Source organism: Doryrhamphus excisus, linkage group LG1 (genome assembly GCF_037039965.1).
Source record: "Doryrhamphus excisus strain RoL-2023G ecotype Guam linkage group LG1, RoL_Dexc_Guam_v1.1, whole genome shotgun sequence".
Lineage (NCBI taxonomy): Eukaryota > Metazoa > Chordata > Actinopteri > Syngnathiformes > Syngnathidae > Doryrhamphus > Doryrhamphus excisus.
This window is the reverse complement of record NC_136357.1, coordinates 7,239,559-7,257,774: the sequence shown is the minus strand read 5'-3', so window position 1 is coordinate 7,257,774 and position 18,216 is coordinate 7,239,559. Positions and strand designations below refer to the sequence as shown.

Sequence of the window (18,216 nt, the reverse complement as noted above, 5' to 3'; positions counted from 1 at the left end):
ACCGTATCAGTAGGGTAAGATTTACGTCATGACATTTTTTTGTGAGGCTCTGTCTTTCGCCTTGTGCGTTAACATCTGGCGACTACGAGATAGTAACAATTTTATGGGACCTAACATGGTTTCACACACACACAACTGCAGTGGACTTTATTTATCCATTCATTCAGGCCAAGTTAAGGCACTCCCAAGTTAAAAACAAAACAAAACAAAATACATCATTTTCCGAGGGACATTGAATGCAGCACCAGAGCTGCCACTCAGCCAGACATTTGTCGTGAAGTTTCCCACTTTATTTTATAGCATCTGTCCACTAGGGGGCGCAGCCCGGGTGAGGCTCACAATCCAATCGTTCATCCACACTCGTCTCCCGCACCATGAACTGAATGTGTCCGGGACAGATCAGGGAAGATGGCGGCCACTGACCAGTCCCGGTCCGAAGCTGCCAAACAACGACGGCAGGATCAGCTCCAGCGATGGCTGGGCTCGGAGACCGACCGGACAGACCCGCAGGCTCGGCATACGGCGGACGGCTCGGGGTCTCGTCGGGCGAGGGTCCGTTTCGCTCAGGGAGCCGTGTTTATGGCCGCCTGCTCCGCCGGGGACCAGGAGGAGGTGGCGGCGCTTCTCCGGCAGGGAGCTGACATCAACCACGCCAACATTGACGGCCTGACAGCTCTCCACCAGGTCGGAAGTCATTTTCTATATTATTCAACTTAAACCAATGTCACCGTTTGCGGCTCAAAAGAGTGCACAGCTGAGCTAATCTAAACATTTCCGTTAGCTTCTAGTGGCGCTTAAAGTTGGAGCACATCACTTTGTTCTCTTTGTGTTGTTGTTGTTTTTGTTTTTTTAAACAAGTCGTCATTAGCAGAACCATATGTGGCTTGTTTGGACACATTATTACACACTGTGTCGGTTAGTGTCACATTTGTTGCTAACAAGAGAGGAGACTTTTTTGACATGACAAAAAGGTCTAACAATACAACCCCCATTATCCCAATTGACACAGCGAGCTCTTCTAGAACACATCCAATTATTCTGCTTAAACACACATACTGCTTTGTTGTTCTATTCTTGAGTCGGACTGGATATATTCACAGTTATATAAGCCTTAAGCAATGCATTAGTTCCCCTCCTACTACCGTGCATCATGTCGTAAACAGATCATTTGACTAATAAAGTTTGCACTGCTTGAGTTCAGCTTTTAAAATAGCTACTTAAGTATCTGCACACGCTAAAGCAGGGCTACTCAACCGGTGGCCCGTGGACAAAGTCTGGCCAGTGAATTACATCAGACCGGGCTTCAGTTCAGTTCAAAAGGTGGGAGTGGCACGAACAGATTTTTTTAAAAACGTAAGAATAAAAATGTGACAAACATTCTGCATCTTAAAAATTGTACTATAAAAAATTATAAATTTATATATAAAAATTGTATATTTTTGGCCTGTGTTTTTGCAGCACATAGAGGATCCTTGGCTAGCATTTTTGCAGTTGGTTCTAAAAAAACAGCAGAGGAGTCATGTCATATAAAGTGGATTAGGAAAAGTGGACTAGGATAGCGGAAGAGTCCTGCCATACAGATGCTGGGGTCCCCAACTACCGGTCCGTTTGTGGGGCTGAACCGGGCCGTGGAGTTTGCATGTTCTCCTTGTGTGTGTGGGGGTTTTCTCCGGGTACTCCGGCTTCATCCCACATTCCAAAAACATTAATGTTAGGTTAATTGGCGGCTCCAAATTGTCCATGCGAGGGACGACTGTACCCTTTACAATCAGCAGGTTCCTCCTGTCATATAGTAGATTTTGGATCTTGTCACATTGAAGATCTTAGACTAGGGTTTTTGCAGCACATCCTTAAGGACAGCAGTAGTGTGTGCCTGTTCCATAGAAGATCTTGGATTAACACTTTGGTAGACTACAAAAAAATGTATAAATATACAGGGTCAGGCAAAACGATCTGACACATTTGTATGTTAAATAAAACTCAAATAAAGTAAAGGAACAAAAAAGTGTTTTTATATTGAAAAGTAAATATAATGCCATTATGTTTTAAAAAATAAATCAGTTCTGCCGGTGCAAGGTCGGCTGGTTGATTATTGTTTTGATGCAGATCCAGTAGCTCTGAAGTTGGTAACCCATAACAAGATGGTGTTTCGAGCTGGTACGGGATCATGTCTACCAAGATTGAAGTGCAAACGGAACGCTCGTCGCGTACAGATTTGTTCGTTTTGTTTTCATGGCAGCAACTGGAAAAGAAACAAAAAACAATGGCATTATAAAGAAACAAAGCAAAATGGCACTATATGAAAATTTTTTGTTTCTTTACTTTATTTGACTTTTATTTAACCGATCATTTTGCCCAACACTGTGTAAACATAGTTATTCTGTTTTAGGTTAACACTGTAACTGTGACTTTATTAATAGGGGTGGGGGTGGGTGGAGGTTTGCTCCCAGGACATTTTAATAGAATATTTTCTGGCCTACTTGCACACAGTGATGTCATGATCAGAGTTAAAAGTGGTGTTCCTGCCCCCCCCCCAATATACTTGTACGGTGCAGCTGCTGTGTCCACTTTGTGTTCCAACAATTTTCTGCAAACGTGCTCTCTTTTGGTTGAGTCACTTACATCACCCAATGTGGTCCCCTCTTTTCACCATCCCTTTTCTCCTAGTGTTGCTCATCAGTTCCCGTGGCGACCGGAATTAAATATACTTCATACTTTCCGTCCTCTCCATTAAAAAAAAAAAAAAAGCCTTATGTCTTCACCACCACAATTTCTCTCCTTTGCCACCCCTCCTCCAACCTCTCCCCCTCTTGCCAATTCCCCATGGAGGGGACTTTTGGGAGTTCAAGATGAGGAAATGGAAAACTTTTCTCAAACAGCAGGAGCTGCTGTTGTCAAAGGCGCGTTCCACAATGAGTCACTTGATGAGCGAGGGAAGGAGTCTGCTGGGAGGCTGTGTTGCCCTTCTTGTAGCATCCAGGGTGCCACAAGTACCCTCTGTTCATTCATCCAGCCTGTTACTCACTCACTCACTCGGCTGCCTTTGGAGCTACCCCATATAGTTGTATAGCAGACCTTATTGGAAGTATAAATAAAGAAGGAGACTTGTGGGGGCAACTTTGAGAATAGTTGATTTCTAATCCTAAAAGCAAAGCTTCTTAGATGGCGTAAGATGGCTTGACGGACATGATTGTGTGTGGCTCTAGACAAGCTGCGAAAGAGCAAGAGTGCAACAGCGGTTATTTTTTTTAAGTTAATACACATGTTGGACTGTTTCCTTATTCCTTTGAGTGCTGACAACACATGGAGTTCAACTAAAGTCAGCCTGTAAGCTGCTTAGCTGAGGCTGCAGGGAGTGTTGTCACACACAACACAGAACTGGTGACATTAAATATGATAAATGTTACTAAGATGTATATAAAGTTATAAAGCTAACAATTTTGAACCCAAATTGTATTAATCACTCCTCATAAATTACCCTAATTTCCGGACTATAGAGCGCACCTGATTATAAGCCTCACCGACTACATTTTTAGAGGAAAACCGATTTTGTACATACACAAGCCTCACCTGTATATAAGCCGCATGTGCCCACATTAAAACATGTAAACATATTTACAAAGAAAGACGTCTTTTATTACCTCTGAAAGCTTTTTTTCATCTTTTTACATTGCTCCAGTTCTTCCCGCTGCCGTTTCCAGCGTCTCACCATAGATTCGTTTATGCCAAGTTTACGTGCAGCAGCTTTGTTTCCTTCTTTATCGGACAGCTCGATTGCTTTTAGATTGAAAGCTGCTTGAAAGTTTGGGGAAAAAAGTAGTGGCTTATAGTCCGGAATTTACGGTAATAAAGTGTATTTTATTGGAATAACTCAGTGGAATTAAACTGTGCTGTGGGTTGTTCACTCATGCTATATGCCATCCTCTTCCGGCACAGCCATATGCTGATAGATTCATGTTAGTCTGTGCAAGCCACTAATGAGTGACAGCCATTAAAGAAAAACTGCTCTTTTCTGACCTATAAAAGTATTTCGAATGTTGTATTCTCATGCTAAACGATGCCAAAGTTTCAAATAATGAGGTATACGCATTTGGAAGTGAGCCCTGAAGAAGTTAGGGATGGCCCAAAACACTCAGGTTTTAAAAGGCGTTGTAAAACTGCCCCATTTGTGATGTCACAGAGGGGCGGAGTTCCTTATATGGTTCATAGTCAGGAAGCATATGACCAATCACAGCGGAGTGGGGAGTTACTGTTTTTTTAGAGGTGTCAAATTTGTGAAGTGAAACCTCTTCCTGCCTGGTTGGAGGCGAAAGACGGGGGAAACAGATAATCATGCATATGGCAATATATTGATTCATTTATTATGTGATTAATTCATTAATTTATCATCCCAGGTCTAGTGCCTGTGTTTTAATCATGCAAGATGTTGTGACACCGCTACTGTTTTCTCATTGTTGCTGAGTATAACGTCTAATGAAAAATTAGGTACGCCTCTAAAATATAATGCATTCCAGTTCTACACCACACCAGCATTTTCTTATGCAGTTGGTATACTGGACTTTGCTGTTGTGGCTGGCGTGAGTATAGTGTTATGTGAAACGGTTACGTTGTGTAAACAGCATTTCTAAAGATGGGGCAATGTACGTGGTGTCCCACAAAACATTGACACCATTTCAACTATGAACGTCTGAGTAACTGCATGCCCTAAACAAACATAATTAAATAGGATTCATGTTGAAAAATAAAATGTTCATTTATCAAGCTTTCAACAACATATTCAAATGACTACAGCTTTTATAACCAATTTCACAAAGCTATGCAAATGTTCAAGAAAGGCAAAAATGCCTTCTTATTGCTAATGAATGGAATTCTTCGCCACAAAAAAAGTAAAACATTAAACTTAATTTATCACCCTGGCCGGCTGCACAAGTGGTTAGCACGCAGGCCTCACAGCTAGGAGACCCGAGTTCAATTCCACCCTCGGCCATCTCTGTGTGGAGTTTGCATGTTCTCCCCGTGCATGCGTGGGTTTTCTCCGGGTACTCCGGTTTCCTCCCACATTCCAAAAACATGCTAGGTTAATTGGCGACTCCAAATTGTCCATAGGTATGAATGTGAGTGTGAATGGTTGTTTGTCCATATGTGCCCTGTGATTGGCTGGCGACCAGTCCAGGGTGTACCCCACCTCTTGCCCGAAGACAGCTGGGATAGGCTCCAGAACCCCCTGCTACGCTCATGAGGATAAGCATGAATGATTTGTTTGACCAAGTTTTTATTAGCTTTGAACATGTACAAGTACAGACGGATAAATGTATACATAAATTAATCTCTAGTAGTCTGCCGCTCCATCCCGAAAAAATATACGTTTTATACAGTTTTTTTTTGCAGCCTGCTTAAGGAAGTAGACACAACAAGTTGACGCAGAACTGTTTTTGCTCCTGTTTTTAAAATATCTGTAAATGTTGCCCTTAAACAACAAACCTAAACAATGTAGGCCTCTTGACTAAACAACACCCATAGGATTCTTCATAACAAATGCATTGTGTGGTTGCGGTGTCCTCCGGCAGGCCTGCATTGACGAGAATGCTGAGATGGTGCAGTTTCTGGTAGAGAGCGGGAGCAACGTCAACATGGGCGACAATGAGGGCTGGAACCCCCTGCATGCGGCGGCATCCTGCGGCTTCATCCAGATTGCAAAGTGAGTTTTGGGTCACCGCCCCACACACACACACACACACACACACACATATTTCTTCTCTAATTGTTGGACTTGTAATTCCTTGCATGAATTGCCTCCCAGCAATTAGTTCATATGTATGTTACGCATTGCTGAAGGTTTGCATGTTTTTTTGGGTTATTTTTTAAGGTACTTGATAGAACATGGTGCTCACGTTGGAGCAGTGAACAGCGAAGGGGACCTTCCTCTGGATGTGGCCACAGAGGACGCTATGGAGAGACTGCTCAAGGGCGAAATTAAAAAGCAAGGTGATTAATATGTGACATGAGTCCATTAATTTATAATGATGTGACAGTAAAAGTATACATTCACAAAAAGTCAGGAGAATAATGCATTACATTCTTTGTCCACACACCAGTGCTGAATGTTTGTTTACACAGACTTGTGAAATGTGACAATGTGATGTTTTCTCTCAGTTGGGTAGACCTTTTAGGTTGAAAAGTAGTGCTTTCTACCATTTTAAAATTAAGTATTGTCTCAGGCCAGTCTGGCAGGATAGCGTCCACAAGCAACCTTACCATTTCAGTAAGACTACGGCTTGGTTGTTACAGAATTTAATAGGAGCTTAATGGTCAAGGATGTGGACCAGAAATAAGTAATTCATTAATTTATGGGAGTGCGTATGTAAGAAAAAGAATGTACATCATTAATAATATTCTTGGGTGCCTACTACTATATGTCACTGTTGACTGCTCTCAGCAACACTCAATAAATACAAAATTCCACCAACCCACATAAGGTTTCTATCATAGTTGCATCAACACATTTAACAGTGTTTGTACCTGTTTTTGGTTAATAACGTCATTTATTTTTCAAGAGCAGTATTTGTCTTGTCATATTCATTTACATATGTGCTCATGTTCACATTGCAGGAATCAATGTGGACCAGGCCCGAAAGGAGGAGGAGAGGATCATGCTCCAGGACGCCATGGCAGTGCTTGAAGCTGGTGGCACTCTGACGCCTCACCCGAACACCAAGGCAACAGCTCTGCACGTGGCGGCCGCCAAAGGATACATTGAAGTTCTAAAGTGAGAATCAGATTGCGCAGGTCAAACCAATCCATTTAATTCTGAACTCCTTGACTGTATATTTTATCTTTAGGGTGCTATTACAATGCGGGATGGATGTGGACAGTCGGGACGTGGATGGTTGGACGCCTCTGCATGCCGGGGCTCACTGGGGGCAGGAAGAGGTGTGCACGCTACTAATGGACCACATGTGTGACATGACTGCCATCAACAATGTGGTGAGCTGGAGGCTGACAGTGTTTCCTTGGCATATTGTTTGTGACCGTATGAAGCCCTTGCATACTGTGAATGTCCTTGTAGGGCCAAACACCTTTAGATGTTGCAGACGAGAACCTCGTGGACATGCTGGAGGAGCTGCAGAAGAAGCAGAATGCTGTGAGTGTGCCCCCTTGCACCGGTTACACAACTCTTGTTCAGTCTGATTGCCTGACATGACTGATAGTACGGGAGCCTTGAATGTTCTGTGTTTATGTGTGTTTGTATTCCTCTTCAGTTACGTACCGAGAAAGAAAAACAGACTCCTGTCATCGAAACCAGCCTGCAAATCTCTACGGTACCAGTTCGCACACGAAGGTCAGTGCCAATTGTCTATTGGCTTGTCGGTGACTTGCATTTGTGTGGGCATAAACCTGAAGCAGGAGTGGCCCAACTTTTCCCACTGAGGATCACATACTAAAAATGAGAGGATGCAAGGGCCACTTTGATATTTGTAAACCAACACATGTAGATATGCTAAGAAGTTAGAGAGATTTAACCCTTTATAGGGCAAGTAACCATATATGGTAACTTGTGCATGGTTTAAAAAACAGGGTTTCCCCATGTCTCAGCAAGGCAACATAGTCATGTGACTTTCTCATGCCAATCAGCCAAGATCAGACAATGTCACACAAAGTGACATCATGGGCTGTGATCAATCAGGAGTGAGCCAGAGAGTATCAAACTTCCTTCTTCATTCGGAAGTCGGAAATTGCAATTTTCTGACGCTTGGGGCCCAACACTCTCGGCCCAAACATAAAAACTAGCTAAGTTGATCACAGTCACTCTAACTACAGTACCTCTATTGATGTCACCTTGTGCAGTTTGACCTGTCCCTTTACCATACCCTAAAAGGGCAAGGAACCGTATATGGTAACTTTTTTGATCTTGATTTGCACCCAAAACCTGAAACTTTTTTAAAAAGTAAAAAGAAAAAAACATTCAAGGATTCAATTTTTTCATTTCTAAGTATTTCAGTGAGTGCCCTATAAAGGGTTAAAAGAAAAAAACAGCACCCCAGCTTTGCTTTCTTTTTGCCCATTTTTCTTAATTTCCAAGCTGGAGCCTATTCCAGCTGTTTTCAGACTGGTCGCCATATAGACTTTTGGAATGTGGGAGAAAACCACACACGTTTTGTAGTTAAATATTTTTAGAACGTGACAAATGGCCCTCGGGGACGTGCCTTAGACAGCTCTGGCCTTCCGTGAACCCAAGTAACCGTTCTCTTTGTGTTAGTGTACTCACAGAACAATATTAGGTGGACCCGCACAATAAATAAAAATCCAGTGTAATAGCTCATAGCTCTCCCAATGCGGAGATAATAACACTTAATTAATTTATTTGAACACTATGGTTTTTAATTTGGTTGTAATTTGCATTGACAGTTGTAGCTAATATTTTGCCTTGCCCAAAAAGTAACCATTATTTGATGCATTATGTCAGTTCTTCTTCTTCGTTGGAAATAACATTAATAAAAAAAAATAACTCTTTGTCAATCAAGAACTGGGCATTGTGATCTAATTTGACTGTACCTAATGAAATGTTCGTTAGTGTAAAGTGATAAATATGATTCATTTCAGTGAGAAAATTGTATCATTATCATAAGTTATTATGCAATTCTAAACTGTTTCACCTACTGACCTTTGAAAAGCATTGAAGAAAAATATGCTGACAGTAGGTTTGACAGTGCTCTCCCATGATGGTGTTGTTTGGTTGAGTCAGGTCGGATCTTGTGAACAGGTTGAACTCGCTTTGTTGTCATGGCCTTTTGATGTGTGTAGCAGCAAGTTACTGAAAAGAAAATACACAAAGGCATCACCCCACGCATTGGGCAGTTTATCAGGAACATTTGAACACGTGAATTCACGTGAATTGTATCAAAATGTCTTTTTTTAGTATGGAAGTACATTCCAAATACAATCACATTGTGTGACATCTCATGATTAGCAAAGTGAATAAATGCAATATTTGAGTGCAAAAGTTGCTTACTTACAGTTCAGGCGACCTAAATTTGTGTGAAAAGTGAATAACAAGATAACAATTTAGCCCATATTGAGGTTAGGGGCCTGTATTTGCCGATACTGATACAATGCAGATTCCAAAGCTCTGTTTGTTGTAATATGCAACCGCAGCAAAAGAATATCAGTGAATGTAGCACACAAGCGCTCAGCCTGACAGTTGGACAGAACTCTTACAGAACTCTTGACATCCTACATAACTTCTGGATTGCTACATTACATGTTATAATTATTGTATAGGTTTGTAGATCAAGAAAAACCTTCCCTCCACTCTTAATTGTTCCCCTTGGTCCCTTGGTGGACATGTAGAACTGCGAATTGTACTATACGATGTACTGTATGAATGTCAAATGTCGATGAACATAATTGTAATTGTTGATTTTATATGAGGCCATAATAAATTCCTCTTGGGCATTCCTCATAGGTAATTGAATGTAAAAGACATTCTACAATCACGCTCATATTCTCTACACGTGTGAAAAAAGTGTCTTTGTAATAGCATTGTTTTTGACAATAGCTCTTGGATTGGATTTTAGTGTACTTTATGTTTGACATCCCAGTTCCACACTCCCACTAATGTGTTGATTGGCAAGAGATCCTCATTATTGGCTACACATGGCACTGATCAGCTCACTCCATGTCACCTGTGTCTCCACCCTACCTGGCCCTGCCCCTTAGGACCTCCATCTCGCGTATGAGCAGTAGGGACAAAATCTGCCTCCATGAGCGGGAGAAGCACCCTCCTCCCGCCCTGCAGAGCAGCCCGGCCGAGGACGAGGAGGACGAAGGCCAGACTGCACGGAGTCAGTCTCAAAGTCAGCCCAAAGCCTCGAGCAGCTCTAGCTCGGAGGAGGAGAGCGAATCGGAGAGTGATGCTGAATCTGGTGAGAGAGTCTGTCTGCCTGCCTCTGAGGGGAGACGTGTTTATGACTTGATGATATCTTGATATTTAAATATTTATAATCCCTGACTTTTGCATGGCTGCAGAGAAAGCAAAGAACCGAGAGATGATCAACAACTTGAACAACAAACGCAACACCAGCAGCCTTCTCCCTACCTCCATGCCAGCAAGCACTCCTGCAAGCCAAGTTAAAAAGGTAATATCAGGCTGTCTTTGCCGCATCACAAAACAACAATTATTCTATATTGTTCTGGTCAACAGGAACCAAGCAAACCCCCAGTGACAGAGGCACCAGGCTCCTGGAGGACATCACTGAGGAAGGCAGGCAGCTCTGTCACTCTGGGCTCAGCAGGACTGGCTGACTCCAGCCCAGACCAGAACAAGCCCGCACAGTCAGGCCTGGGGATGACCCGCTCTGCCTCTAGTCCTCGTCTCAGCTCTGAAGCCGACCCCAAGGTACTTAACACTTGCATAATTACCGTAATTTCTGGTGTATAAGCTGCTACTTTTTTCTCCCACTTTGAACACTGTGACTTATACTTCAACTTCAAAGTGTGTGACAAAGGAATTATGAGGCTGTTCAATTCCGCCACTGAATATGAGGAAGATGATCACAGTTGTAGGAGACAGGTTTTAAGTCGGTGCATGGGTGTATAGGGCGTGGTCACGTGGGCACAGGTGGGTGTGTGCGCTTATGCACACGGAAGCCATAAATGGCACGAACTTGCTTGTACAGGAGGAAGGAGAGAGAGAGAGAGAGAGAGAGAGAGAGAGAGAGAGAGGAAAGGCTGGAAGCCATATTTTTTGTTGACGTTTTTGGCACACGTTGTAGTACACAGTCTACCTCTGTTTGTTCACGTTCCTTATACTGCTGCACGCCATCTTCCATTTCACTGGGAAGTGTCTGCTATCCCAGTATGGTCTGATCATTATCGAAACTCATCACAATAAATCTGCACCACACCAAGTCCTGTATAGTGTCTCTGGTTAAGGGTGTCATCCCGATGGAGCACCCATGCCGAGCCTAGGAAGGAAGCTACAACAAGTAGGCTACTGCTTAACCAATCATATTACGTATATTGTTTGGGGGTGTATTTAATTCATTTTAAATTATATAAATCCATATCATTCTGTGTACTACATATCCCATGTTGCAATGTGGACACCTGCACCTTTATAGACTGGTGTGGCCCGCATTTGTGCAAATCTTTATCTTTAGCTTATATATATTCCGGAATGTACGGTAAATGAAATGACAATGCTCTAACCCTTCATTGACAGGAACCAAGACTCGCTCGGGTGCCTCCTATTCCCACTAGGAGACTCTTCAGTATTCCAGACAGCAACCCTGACAACTCAAACAGGTGGGCTTCTGCTCTCGTACTTCCTGCACCACTGACTAACCTGCTTTTCTCACCGCACTCCTTATCACGTTGTCTGTCAGCTGGCTTAGTCGTAGCTCGTCTTACACGCGCCGCCTTCACAGCCAATCAGGGAATGACTTCACTAGCTCCAATCCGTCTTTGCCTCACAGGTCAGTCACGGCACAGCCATGCCCAGCCTGCATTGTTGTTTGTGCTTGTTTTTTAGCTGTGCATTTGTACCTCCTGTTTAACAAGGTGTTACAGTACATCTCGCTTTGTATCGTCAGCTCTTCTTACGGAAAGAGGCCGGATGCCACCAACATCAACTCGAGTAGCACAGGAACAAGCTCATCTGGACTCAGTCGCCTAAACACCGCCTTGGCAGAGAGGTGTGTAATTATTTTGACTGCATGAACACATTTTTAATTAGTCATGTCTCTGTGAAAATTATGACATTGCAGTCCAAAAGTCTTACTGTGGGTGTTTTGCGGAGTCATAACGTCTATTCACTAAAGACCGCACATGAGCGAGGAAAAATGTTGGCCTAGTAGTAGTGCTAGTGGTGGGCTGATCGATCCAAACATATCAATATTGGCACTTACCTTGGAGTTGTTCATGTTATCATGTTGCCATGCATCCCAGTTCTTGAATCAGGATCTGTTACGGAATGTCACAGTACATATTAGAATTCACGTTGCTCGACACTGCCAGCAACACTCCTGCAACCCCAGACCATAACACCACCACCATACTATACTATGGTACTATACCATACTATACCATACTATAGACAAAATGATCTCTCACTGGTGTTGCCATAGTTGTTGCTCTACAGTCTGTACACTACTTAATTTCTATAGTACTGTCTCTTGATGAAGCTGCACGGCGGTCGTGTGGTTAGTGTGCAGACCTCACAGGAAACCAGGGTTCGATTCCACCCTCGGCCATCTCTGTGTGGAGTTTGCATGTTCTCTCCGTACTCGAGTTTCCTCCCACATTCCAAAAACATGCTAGGTTAATTGGCCACTCCAAATTGTCCATAGGTATGAATGTGAGTGTGAATGGTTATTTGTCTATATGTGCCCTGTGATTGGCTGGCGACCAGTCCAGGGTGTACCCCGCCTCTCGCCCGAAGACAGCTGGGATAGGCTCCAGCACCCCCCGCGACCCTCGTGAGGAAAAGCGGTAGAAAATGAATGAATGTCCCTTGATGGAAATGCTTGCTGAAATGTGACTGCTGAGACACTGTAGTTGAACTATGTTGCTCCTTAATGTGATGACCTTATATCTTTCTCCTGAAGACTTCCTCAGGAACAAACAGATCCGTCCCCATCTGTTACCAGCACAACTCCTCCTGAATCGGAGGCCAAGCAGAGACGCAAGTGAGTCACCACAACGGTCTGTCAAAACGATGGCTGCTTCGTGTTGCATTATATATTAAGCTGTGATTTGGTACATTTAGGTCCTACTTGACACCTGTTCGAGATGAAGAGGCAGAGGCACAGAGGAAAGCTCGCTCGCGGCATGCCCGGCAGTCTCGACGCTCCACTCAGGTACATTACAGCCCAGACGGTCAACTCTAGAAGTGACAAAAGATCCAGTTATGGAGTCTGTTGAATATCTCGCTTTAATTTGAAGGGGGTGACGCTGACAGATCTGCAGGAAGCTGAGAAGACCATGAAGCTTGACAACAAAGGGAGAGAAAAGAAGGAAGAAGACGAGAAGGAGAAAGAATCGAAGTCTAAAAAGGGAGAGGAAGGGGTGAGGTCTTCGGTTCCAGATGTAGGCTTCTGCTTTTTCATATAACGTGACAAGATCTCACTTTGCTGCCGGAACTTTGTCTGAAGGAAGTGAGCTGGAGGTCTCGAATAGCCAGCCTGCAGAAGTCTGACCTGCTGGGTCTCACACAGCCCGCTGGCACCCCGCGGCCTCAGACCACCGATAGGAGAGGTAGACGTCATCAGTTGTCTTGTTGTTGAAGTACTCTTTGAAACTATAGCATTTGGCTTCCTTCCAGTAACTGAGGTCAGCGTCGGGGAGAACGAGACTGAACGATGGGCCCAAGAGCGAAGGGAGAGGAGACAAGCCCGAGCCAGAAGGAAGGCTCAGAGGAGCGGGGAGGTATGCTAACCTTAGACTTCGAAAAGCTACAGCAGCTTTAAAGGGTTTGATTGAAAAACACCGCATGTCATCTTCAGCCTGATGACAACGATCCCAGCGGAGAGGAAGAGTTCTCGAGCAGCCGGCTGGATCCACAGGTGCATGGGCTTTATTTGTGCTCTCAACGGACCTGTAACCAAAGCTACTGCTCATAACTTGTCCGCTTGTCTCCTCTGTTTACAGTCAGACCAGCACTCGGGTTCCAGGTATGACTCATACTTCTGACATGTTTCCTGTTCCTGTCAGCGCTACAATAGATGTGTCTCTGACTTCCACTCTCCTCATCCACTTAGGCCCAGTGCACCCTGTAATGAGGGAGGGGAAAGCAAGGATTTCAAAAAGGTAGTAGGCTGCACTGATGTTTTTTTCCCTACTTGATCTTCTTGTTTTGATATGTACCTTTTTATGCTCATGTTCTAGCTCTTTGAGGAGGTGACAAGAGAAAACAGCCAGCTTCAGTCTCAGCTGCAGGACACACAGAGGATTGTCAGTAAGACCAGGCTGGACCTAGAAAAGGCCACCCAGGTGACGACACACATATATGGGAAATTCACTAAAGGCGCAAATACGTCACCCGTCATCAATTTTCTTCCACCATGGTTCATTATAGGAAAATAAATGACGCAGCTCTGATGCAAGATCTCATGTCACAAGATTTTGCGAGATTAAAATGTGACAAGAGCTTAAACAAAATCTCTCGCTAACATAATCACACGGTAAAAGAAAATTTACTCTATCATTTTGCCGGGCTCCATATATTGCCATGCACATACGTGTCTGTTTTCCTCATATCTCGTACCAAACAGGCAGGAAGAGAGTTCACTCTGTGCATTGGTAGTTAGCACAACGGTGTTCCATAGAACAGCGTCGAACAGAGACCTATTGTCAGTCACATAGTCGCTATTTTTTCCAGCTTCGGGAGGCGCAATGTAAGGTAACGGTAAAGTTAGGAGGGGGAGTGGGGAGGCAGGGGTGCCAAAGGCCACAGCGTATTTCTTACAAGCAAAATTGGTTTATCAGTTGTCTCTCTTCCTTTTTGCCATGAACTGTTTATATTCAGTAACATGATTGTGTTGAAAAATGCTGTGTAACATTTTTCAACATGTGTAACACTTTTCCTGCAGTGTTTGCACTTCACTACTTTTTGGTTGAGGTCATCCCCTTCAGAGCCAAATGTGTTCAAACAACTGACACAGAATTCCTTTTGGGAACAAGCCGCTTGCTTTGTACTATCGACTCCATAGACTTTACGAATGTGCCTCGGTTTGATTGTTTCTGCGTAGTGTAGCAGTCTGTGGATGGGATTGTGTAAGGCGTTTACTACTTTTGTAGTACTATACTCTGGCAGACCTGATACTTTGCGTCCCCTGGCGGCTCGTCATGTAACTACAACTAAAAAAAAAAAAGCTACAGGGCAGTTTTACGTTGATCCGGTGTACGGTGTTTATATTACGTTATAGTCTTAGCGATTTATTTAATCGCAGAAAATGTTGACAATAATAGTGTTTAGCGTCAATTAATGGGACAAACATTTCAAAATGTGTCATTGAATTGAATTTGAAGTAACCTTTTTAAATTGGGACTGTTTTCACACGAGCCTATTTCAACCTATAAGTTGAATGTTTGGCCAACCAGTGGCCCATGGGCTGGACTTTGGATACCCCTCACTTATACTGTGACATTGTTGTGTTCCACAGAGACAGGAGCGCTTCACTGACTGTTCAGCCATGCTGGACCTCGAGCGAAAGGTATAGAAACCTCCCATTTAGTTCTCACCTGTTTTGGGTTTGGGCTTCTCGCAGCCTCACTACCGCCACATCCCTCCTCACTGTTTACTTGCTTCAACCTCCATAAAGGGATAGTTTTTGATTTTTTTTTCTCCAACAGTGTAGTGCATAAACTGTGACTTTCAACCCCTCTGTCCAAACAGTAGACAGATTTCTGGTCGTTTTTTTGTGTTGAGGAAAGTAGTTCCGGCTAGTTGGTGGGGTTATTTTAGTGAAGCGTTTTGCTTTTCAAAACAATATGCGTTCAAAAGAGTAATACATTTGCATCAAAAAACAAACAGTTTTCCACAAAGCATTCAGACCTCACAATAGATCAACATCTTCATTCTGGGATCGATTGAGAGGTCTGCATTTTTTATGGAAAACTGTTTTGAGAAGCAAAACGCTTTACAAAAGTGACCCAACCAACTAGCCGGAACTACTTTCCTTAACATTGAAAACCGACTAACTCTGCTCAAGAGACCAAGTGGTGGAAAAGTTTCTGTTTATACACTACACCGCTGATGGGGGGGGTGTCATATGACTTCATGTCGCCAAAATCTGAACTATCCCTTTTAAACTACGTCACTTCACTTCCCCCCGCTCTCCACTTCACATCATCACCACCCCCACCTTCCTGTTCCTCTAATGCTAGGACCGAAGGATGCTGGAACGGCGTATGGCGGAGCTGGAGGAGGAGCTGAAGGTGAGAACTGATGGTCCCTTTGTGGCACACTTTGCATGCTGCTGCTTGATTAGCTTTGCTTTAGCGTGTGAAGTTCAGCAGCACAGTGTTGGGCATGATTTTGACATGCTTTGATAATACAGAGCGTTTTTTTTTTTTTTGGTATGGTACTTTGAAAGCGCCTAAACATGCACATGTATTGATTGTGCAGACAGATATTTTCCATCATGACAACCACACACACACACACACACACATGATCCAAATACAAGAGCTGTTGCAGAGGCTGCAAAATGTATTCCAAGTCCTTAACGGATGTTAAATACATTAGTGAACACGTTGTTGGTATCTTTGATAACTATTAAATTAACGTAGTTCATAGACTCTGTCTTACTTATTTCACACTGGCCCATGGCCACAACTCATGTCCAAGTTTTCCATCTCTGTAAACGTGATTTCCAGCAGCATTCCAGTGTGCGTTTTCCTGGTCAAAGGTTGAAATGTTCCAGTTTTCTGGAATGCATCACTAATCCAATCATCCAACAAAACCCAAGACTTAAATTAAATACCCAAAGGAACATAAACTTTATTAAAATACAGTGGAACCTTGGTTAGTATTAATTCCTCACAGAAGGTCAAACTATGAAACGGAACTGAACAATATTTTTTCCTTTAGAAATGTGTAAAAAAAAAAAAATTAAAGCATAATAGGTCCTCCATAAAGGGAGCCTTTTGTATTGAGTTGTGGACTCCTATAGAGCAGCTGCACACAATAACCCACACAGAAAGCTTTTCCTGCCCCTATTCCAGCTTTATTTCCTTGGATTTGTACTTCCTGCCAAAATGGTCTGTTTTAATTTATTCCACCCGTGGCCCGCCTCCGGTCATGCCCACTCCCCTGTGATTGGTCACACGCCCCAAAGTGCTTCCTGACTACGAATAAACCGTGACAACCTCACCTGCACGAGGAAGAGCACTCACTGTGGGACACACTTTTAGTGGCGCTGTTGGTGCGGTGGAGCTCAGAAACCGGACGTGAGTGCGCCACGTGGATGCACAGTGTGTCTGAAATTAATGTACCTTTCCTGGCGAGAGCGCGATATTTCATGTTCATGTTCACACACACAGTCCCGTGTGAAATGGCATTGACAGATCTAAATAGTTTTCTCTTGCTGGGAATCACCAAATACAATAACTTCTGGCTGAGCTTGTTTGGTAAACTGAGTAGCAGAGCTTGGAGAAGGGCAGAGAGCTTATATATAAGGAAGTCCGCCCCTTTGTGATGTCACAAAGGGGCAGTTTTATCACGCTTTTTGAAACCTAGCGTTTTGAGCCACCCCAAACTTCTTTCAGGGCTCACTTCCAAATAGGCAAACCTCATTATCTGAAACTTTGGCATCATTTAACACAAGAATATGACATTCTAACTACCTTTTTTATAGGTCAGAAAAGTGGAAAAAGCATAATAAGTCCCCATTAAAGACGTAGTTACGACTTGCAAAACATTGACTTTCTCCCATCTCTGATGGAAAAACTGACGAGATACTGAAGCTTTGGTTAAAGAAATGAACTATTTTCAATATTTTAATAAATGTAATGTTTCACCGCCAGGTTCTGGTTGACCTGAGAGCAGACAACCAGCGTCTTAAAGATGAGAATGGAGCACTGATCCGTGTCATCAGCAAACTCTCCAAATAGATCCAGAGGGACCCGAGACACAAAAAGCAGGGACGCCCTCCTCCTCTTCATCCATTCTTCCACACACACATTCCTCCAAATGCCAAAGAGCAAGAGGAGGAGGGGGGGCAGCTGAACCTCCTGCTTCCATGAGCACTACAGCCTGACTTGGATTGTGACGCCGCTCAAAAAGCTGGAGTGGCTTTTGTGTTGCCTTGTTTGTCATAGGAAGTATTTTTGGTGACGGCCCGGTCCCACACAAGTCAAAGTGCCCACATGTACCACAACTGTGCATCAGGGGGAGGGGAATGCACACTCTTTTTAAAGTCCTTAATCTGCCACTCGGTATTTATTTTTGTGAACACATTTGCATCACATATTCACAAGTTTGTCACAATGGCCGGCCATCCTGAACTTGTCATCAAGCAGGAACGGGGGTTTTTTTTGGTTTTGTTTTCCACATGCAAGTGTTTGAACCCACCTACCTCTCCACCTATGCACCCCTTTTTTTACTCCTACATATGTTTTATTTTCGTGACCACACATACACTCCATGACGTTAAAAATAAAATGGGTGCAGGTCAAGGCACTTTATTCTCTGCAAAGCAATTAAAAGTATGCAAA

At 43.4% G+C, this 18,216-nt stretch overlaps 1 protein-coding gene across 3 annotated transcripts; it reads left to right on the top strand.

The window, feature by feature from the left end:
* Positions 1–315: 315 nt before the first annotated feature.
* LOC131131352 (protein phosphatase 1 regulatory subunit 12A) lies at positions 316–18,068 on the top strand. 3 transcript variants are annotated; one of them, XM_058076001.2, is made up of 25 exons: positions 317–684; positions 5,568–5,698; positions 5,867–5,985; positions 6,610–6,766; positions 6,840–6,984; positions 7,067–7,141; positions 7,260–7,339; positions 9,718–9,923; positions 10,027–10,136; positions 10,202–10,396; positions 11,222–11,304; positions 11,385–11,474; positions 11,592–11,693; positions 12,606–12,686; positions 12,767–12,857; positions 12,943–13,065; positions 13,152–13,254; positions 13,322–13,425; positions 13,503–13,562; positions 13,648–13,670; positions 13,758–13,806; positions 13,885–13,989; positions 15,162–15,212; positions 15,886–15,936; positions 17,527–18,068. In XM_058076001.2, exons 1-25 carry the CDS (start codon positions 409–411, stop codon positions 17,611–17,613), a joined length of 2,697 nt encoding a protein of 898 aa, XP_057931984.2. In that variant the 5' UTR covers positions 317–408; the 3' UTR covers positions 17,614–18,068. The 3 variants fall into 3 exon arrangements, with proteins under 3 accessions (XP_057931986.2, XP_057931985.2, XP_057931984.2); XM_058076003.2 differs by lacking the exon at positions 11,385–11,474 and having other exon boundaries at positions 316–684; XM_058076002.2 differs by lacking the exon at positions 15,886–15,936 and having other exon boundaries at positions 316–684.
* The last annotated feature ends 148 nt before the right edge of the window (positions 18,069–18,216 follow it).

Excerpts from the sequence above, each read along its gene's own strand:
- LOC131131352 (XM_058076001.2), top strand. The coding sequence starts at position 409 with ATGGCGGCCACTGACCAGTCCCGGTCCGAAGCTGCCAAACAACGACGG. Across the intron at positions 5,986-6,609 it reads GGGCGAAATTAAAAAGCAAG|GAATCAATGTGGACCAGGCC; the intron begins GTGATTAATATG and ends TTCACATTGCAG. Across the intron at positions 10,137-10,201 it reads CTGCAAGCCAAGTTAAAAAG|GAACCAAGCAAACCCCCAGT; the intron begins GTAATATCAGGC and ends TCTGGTCAACAG.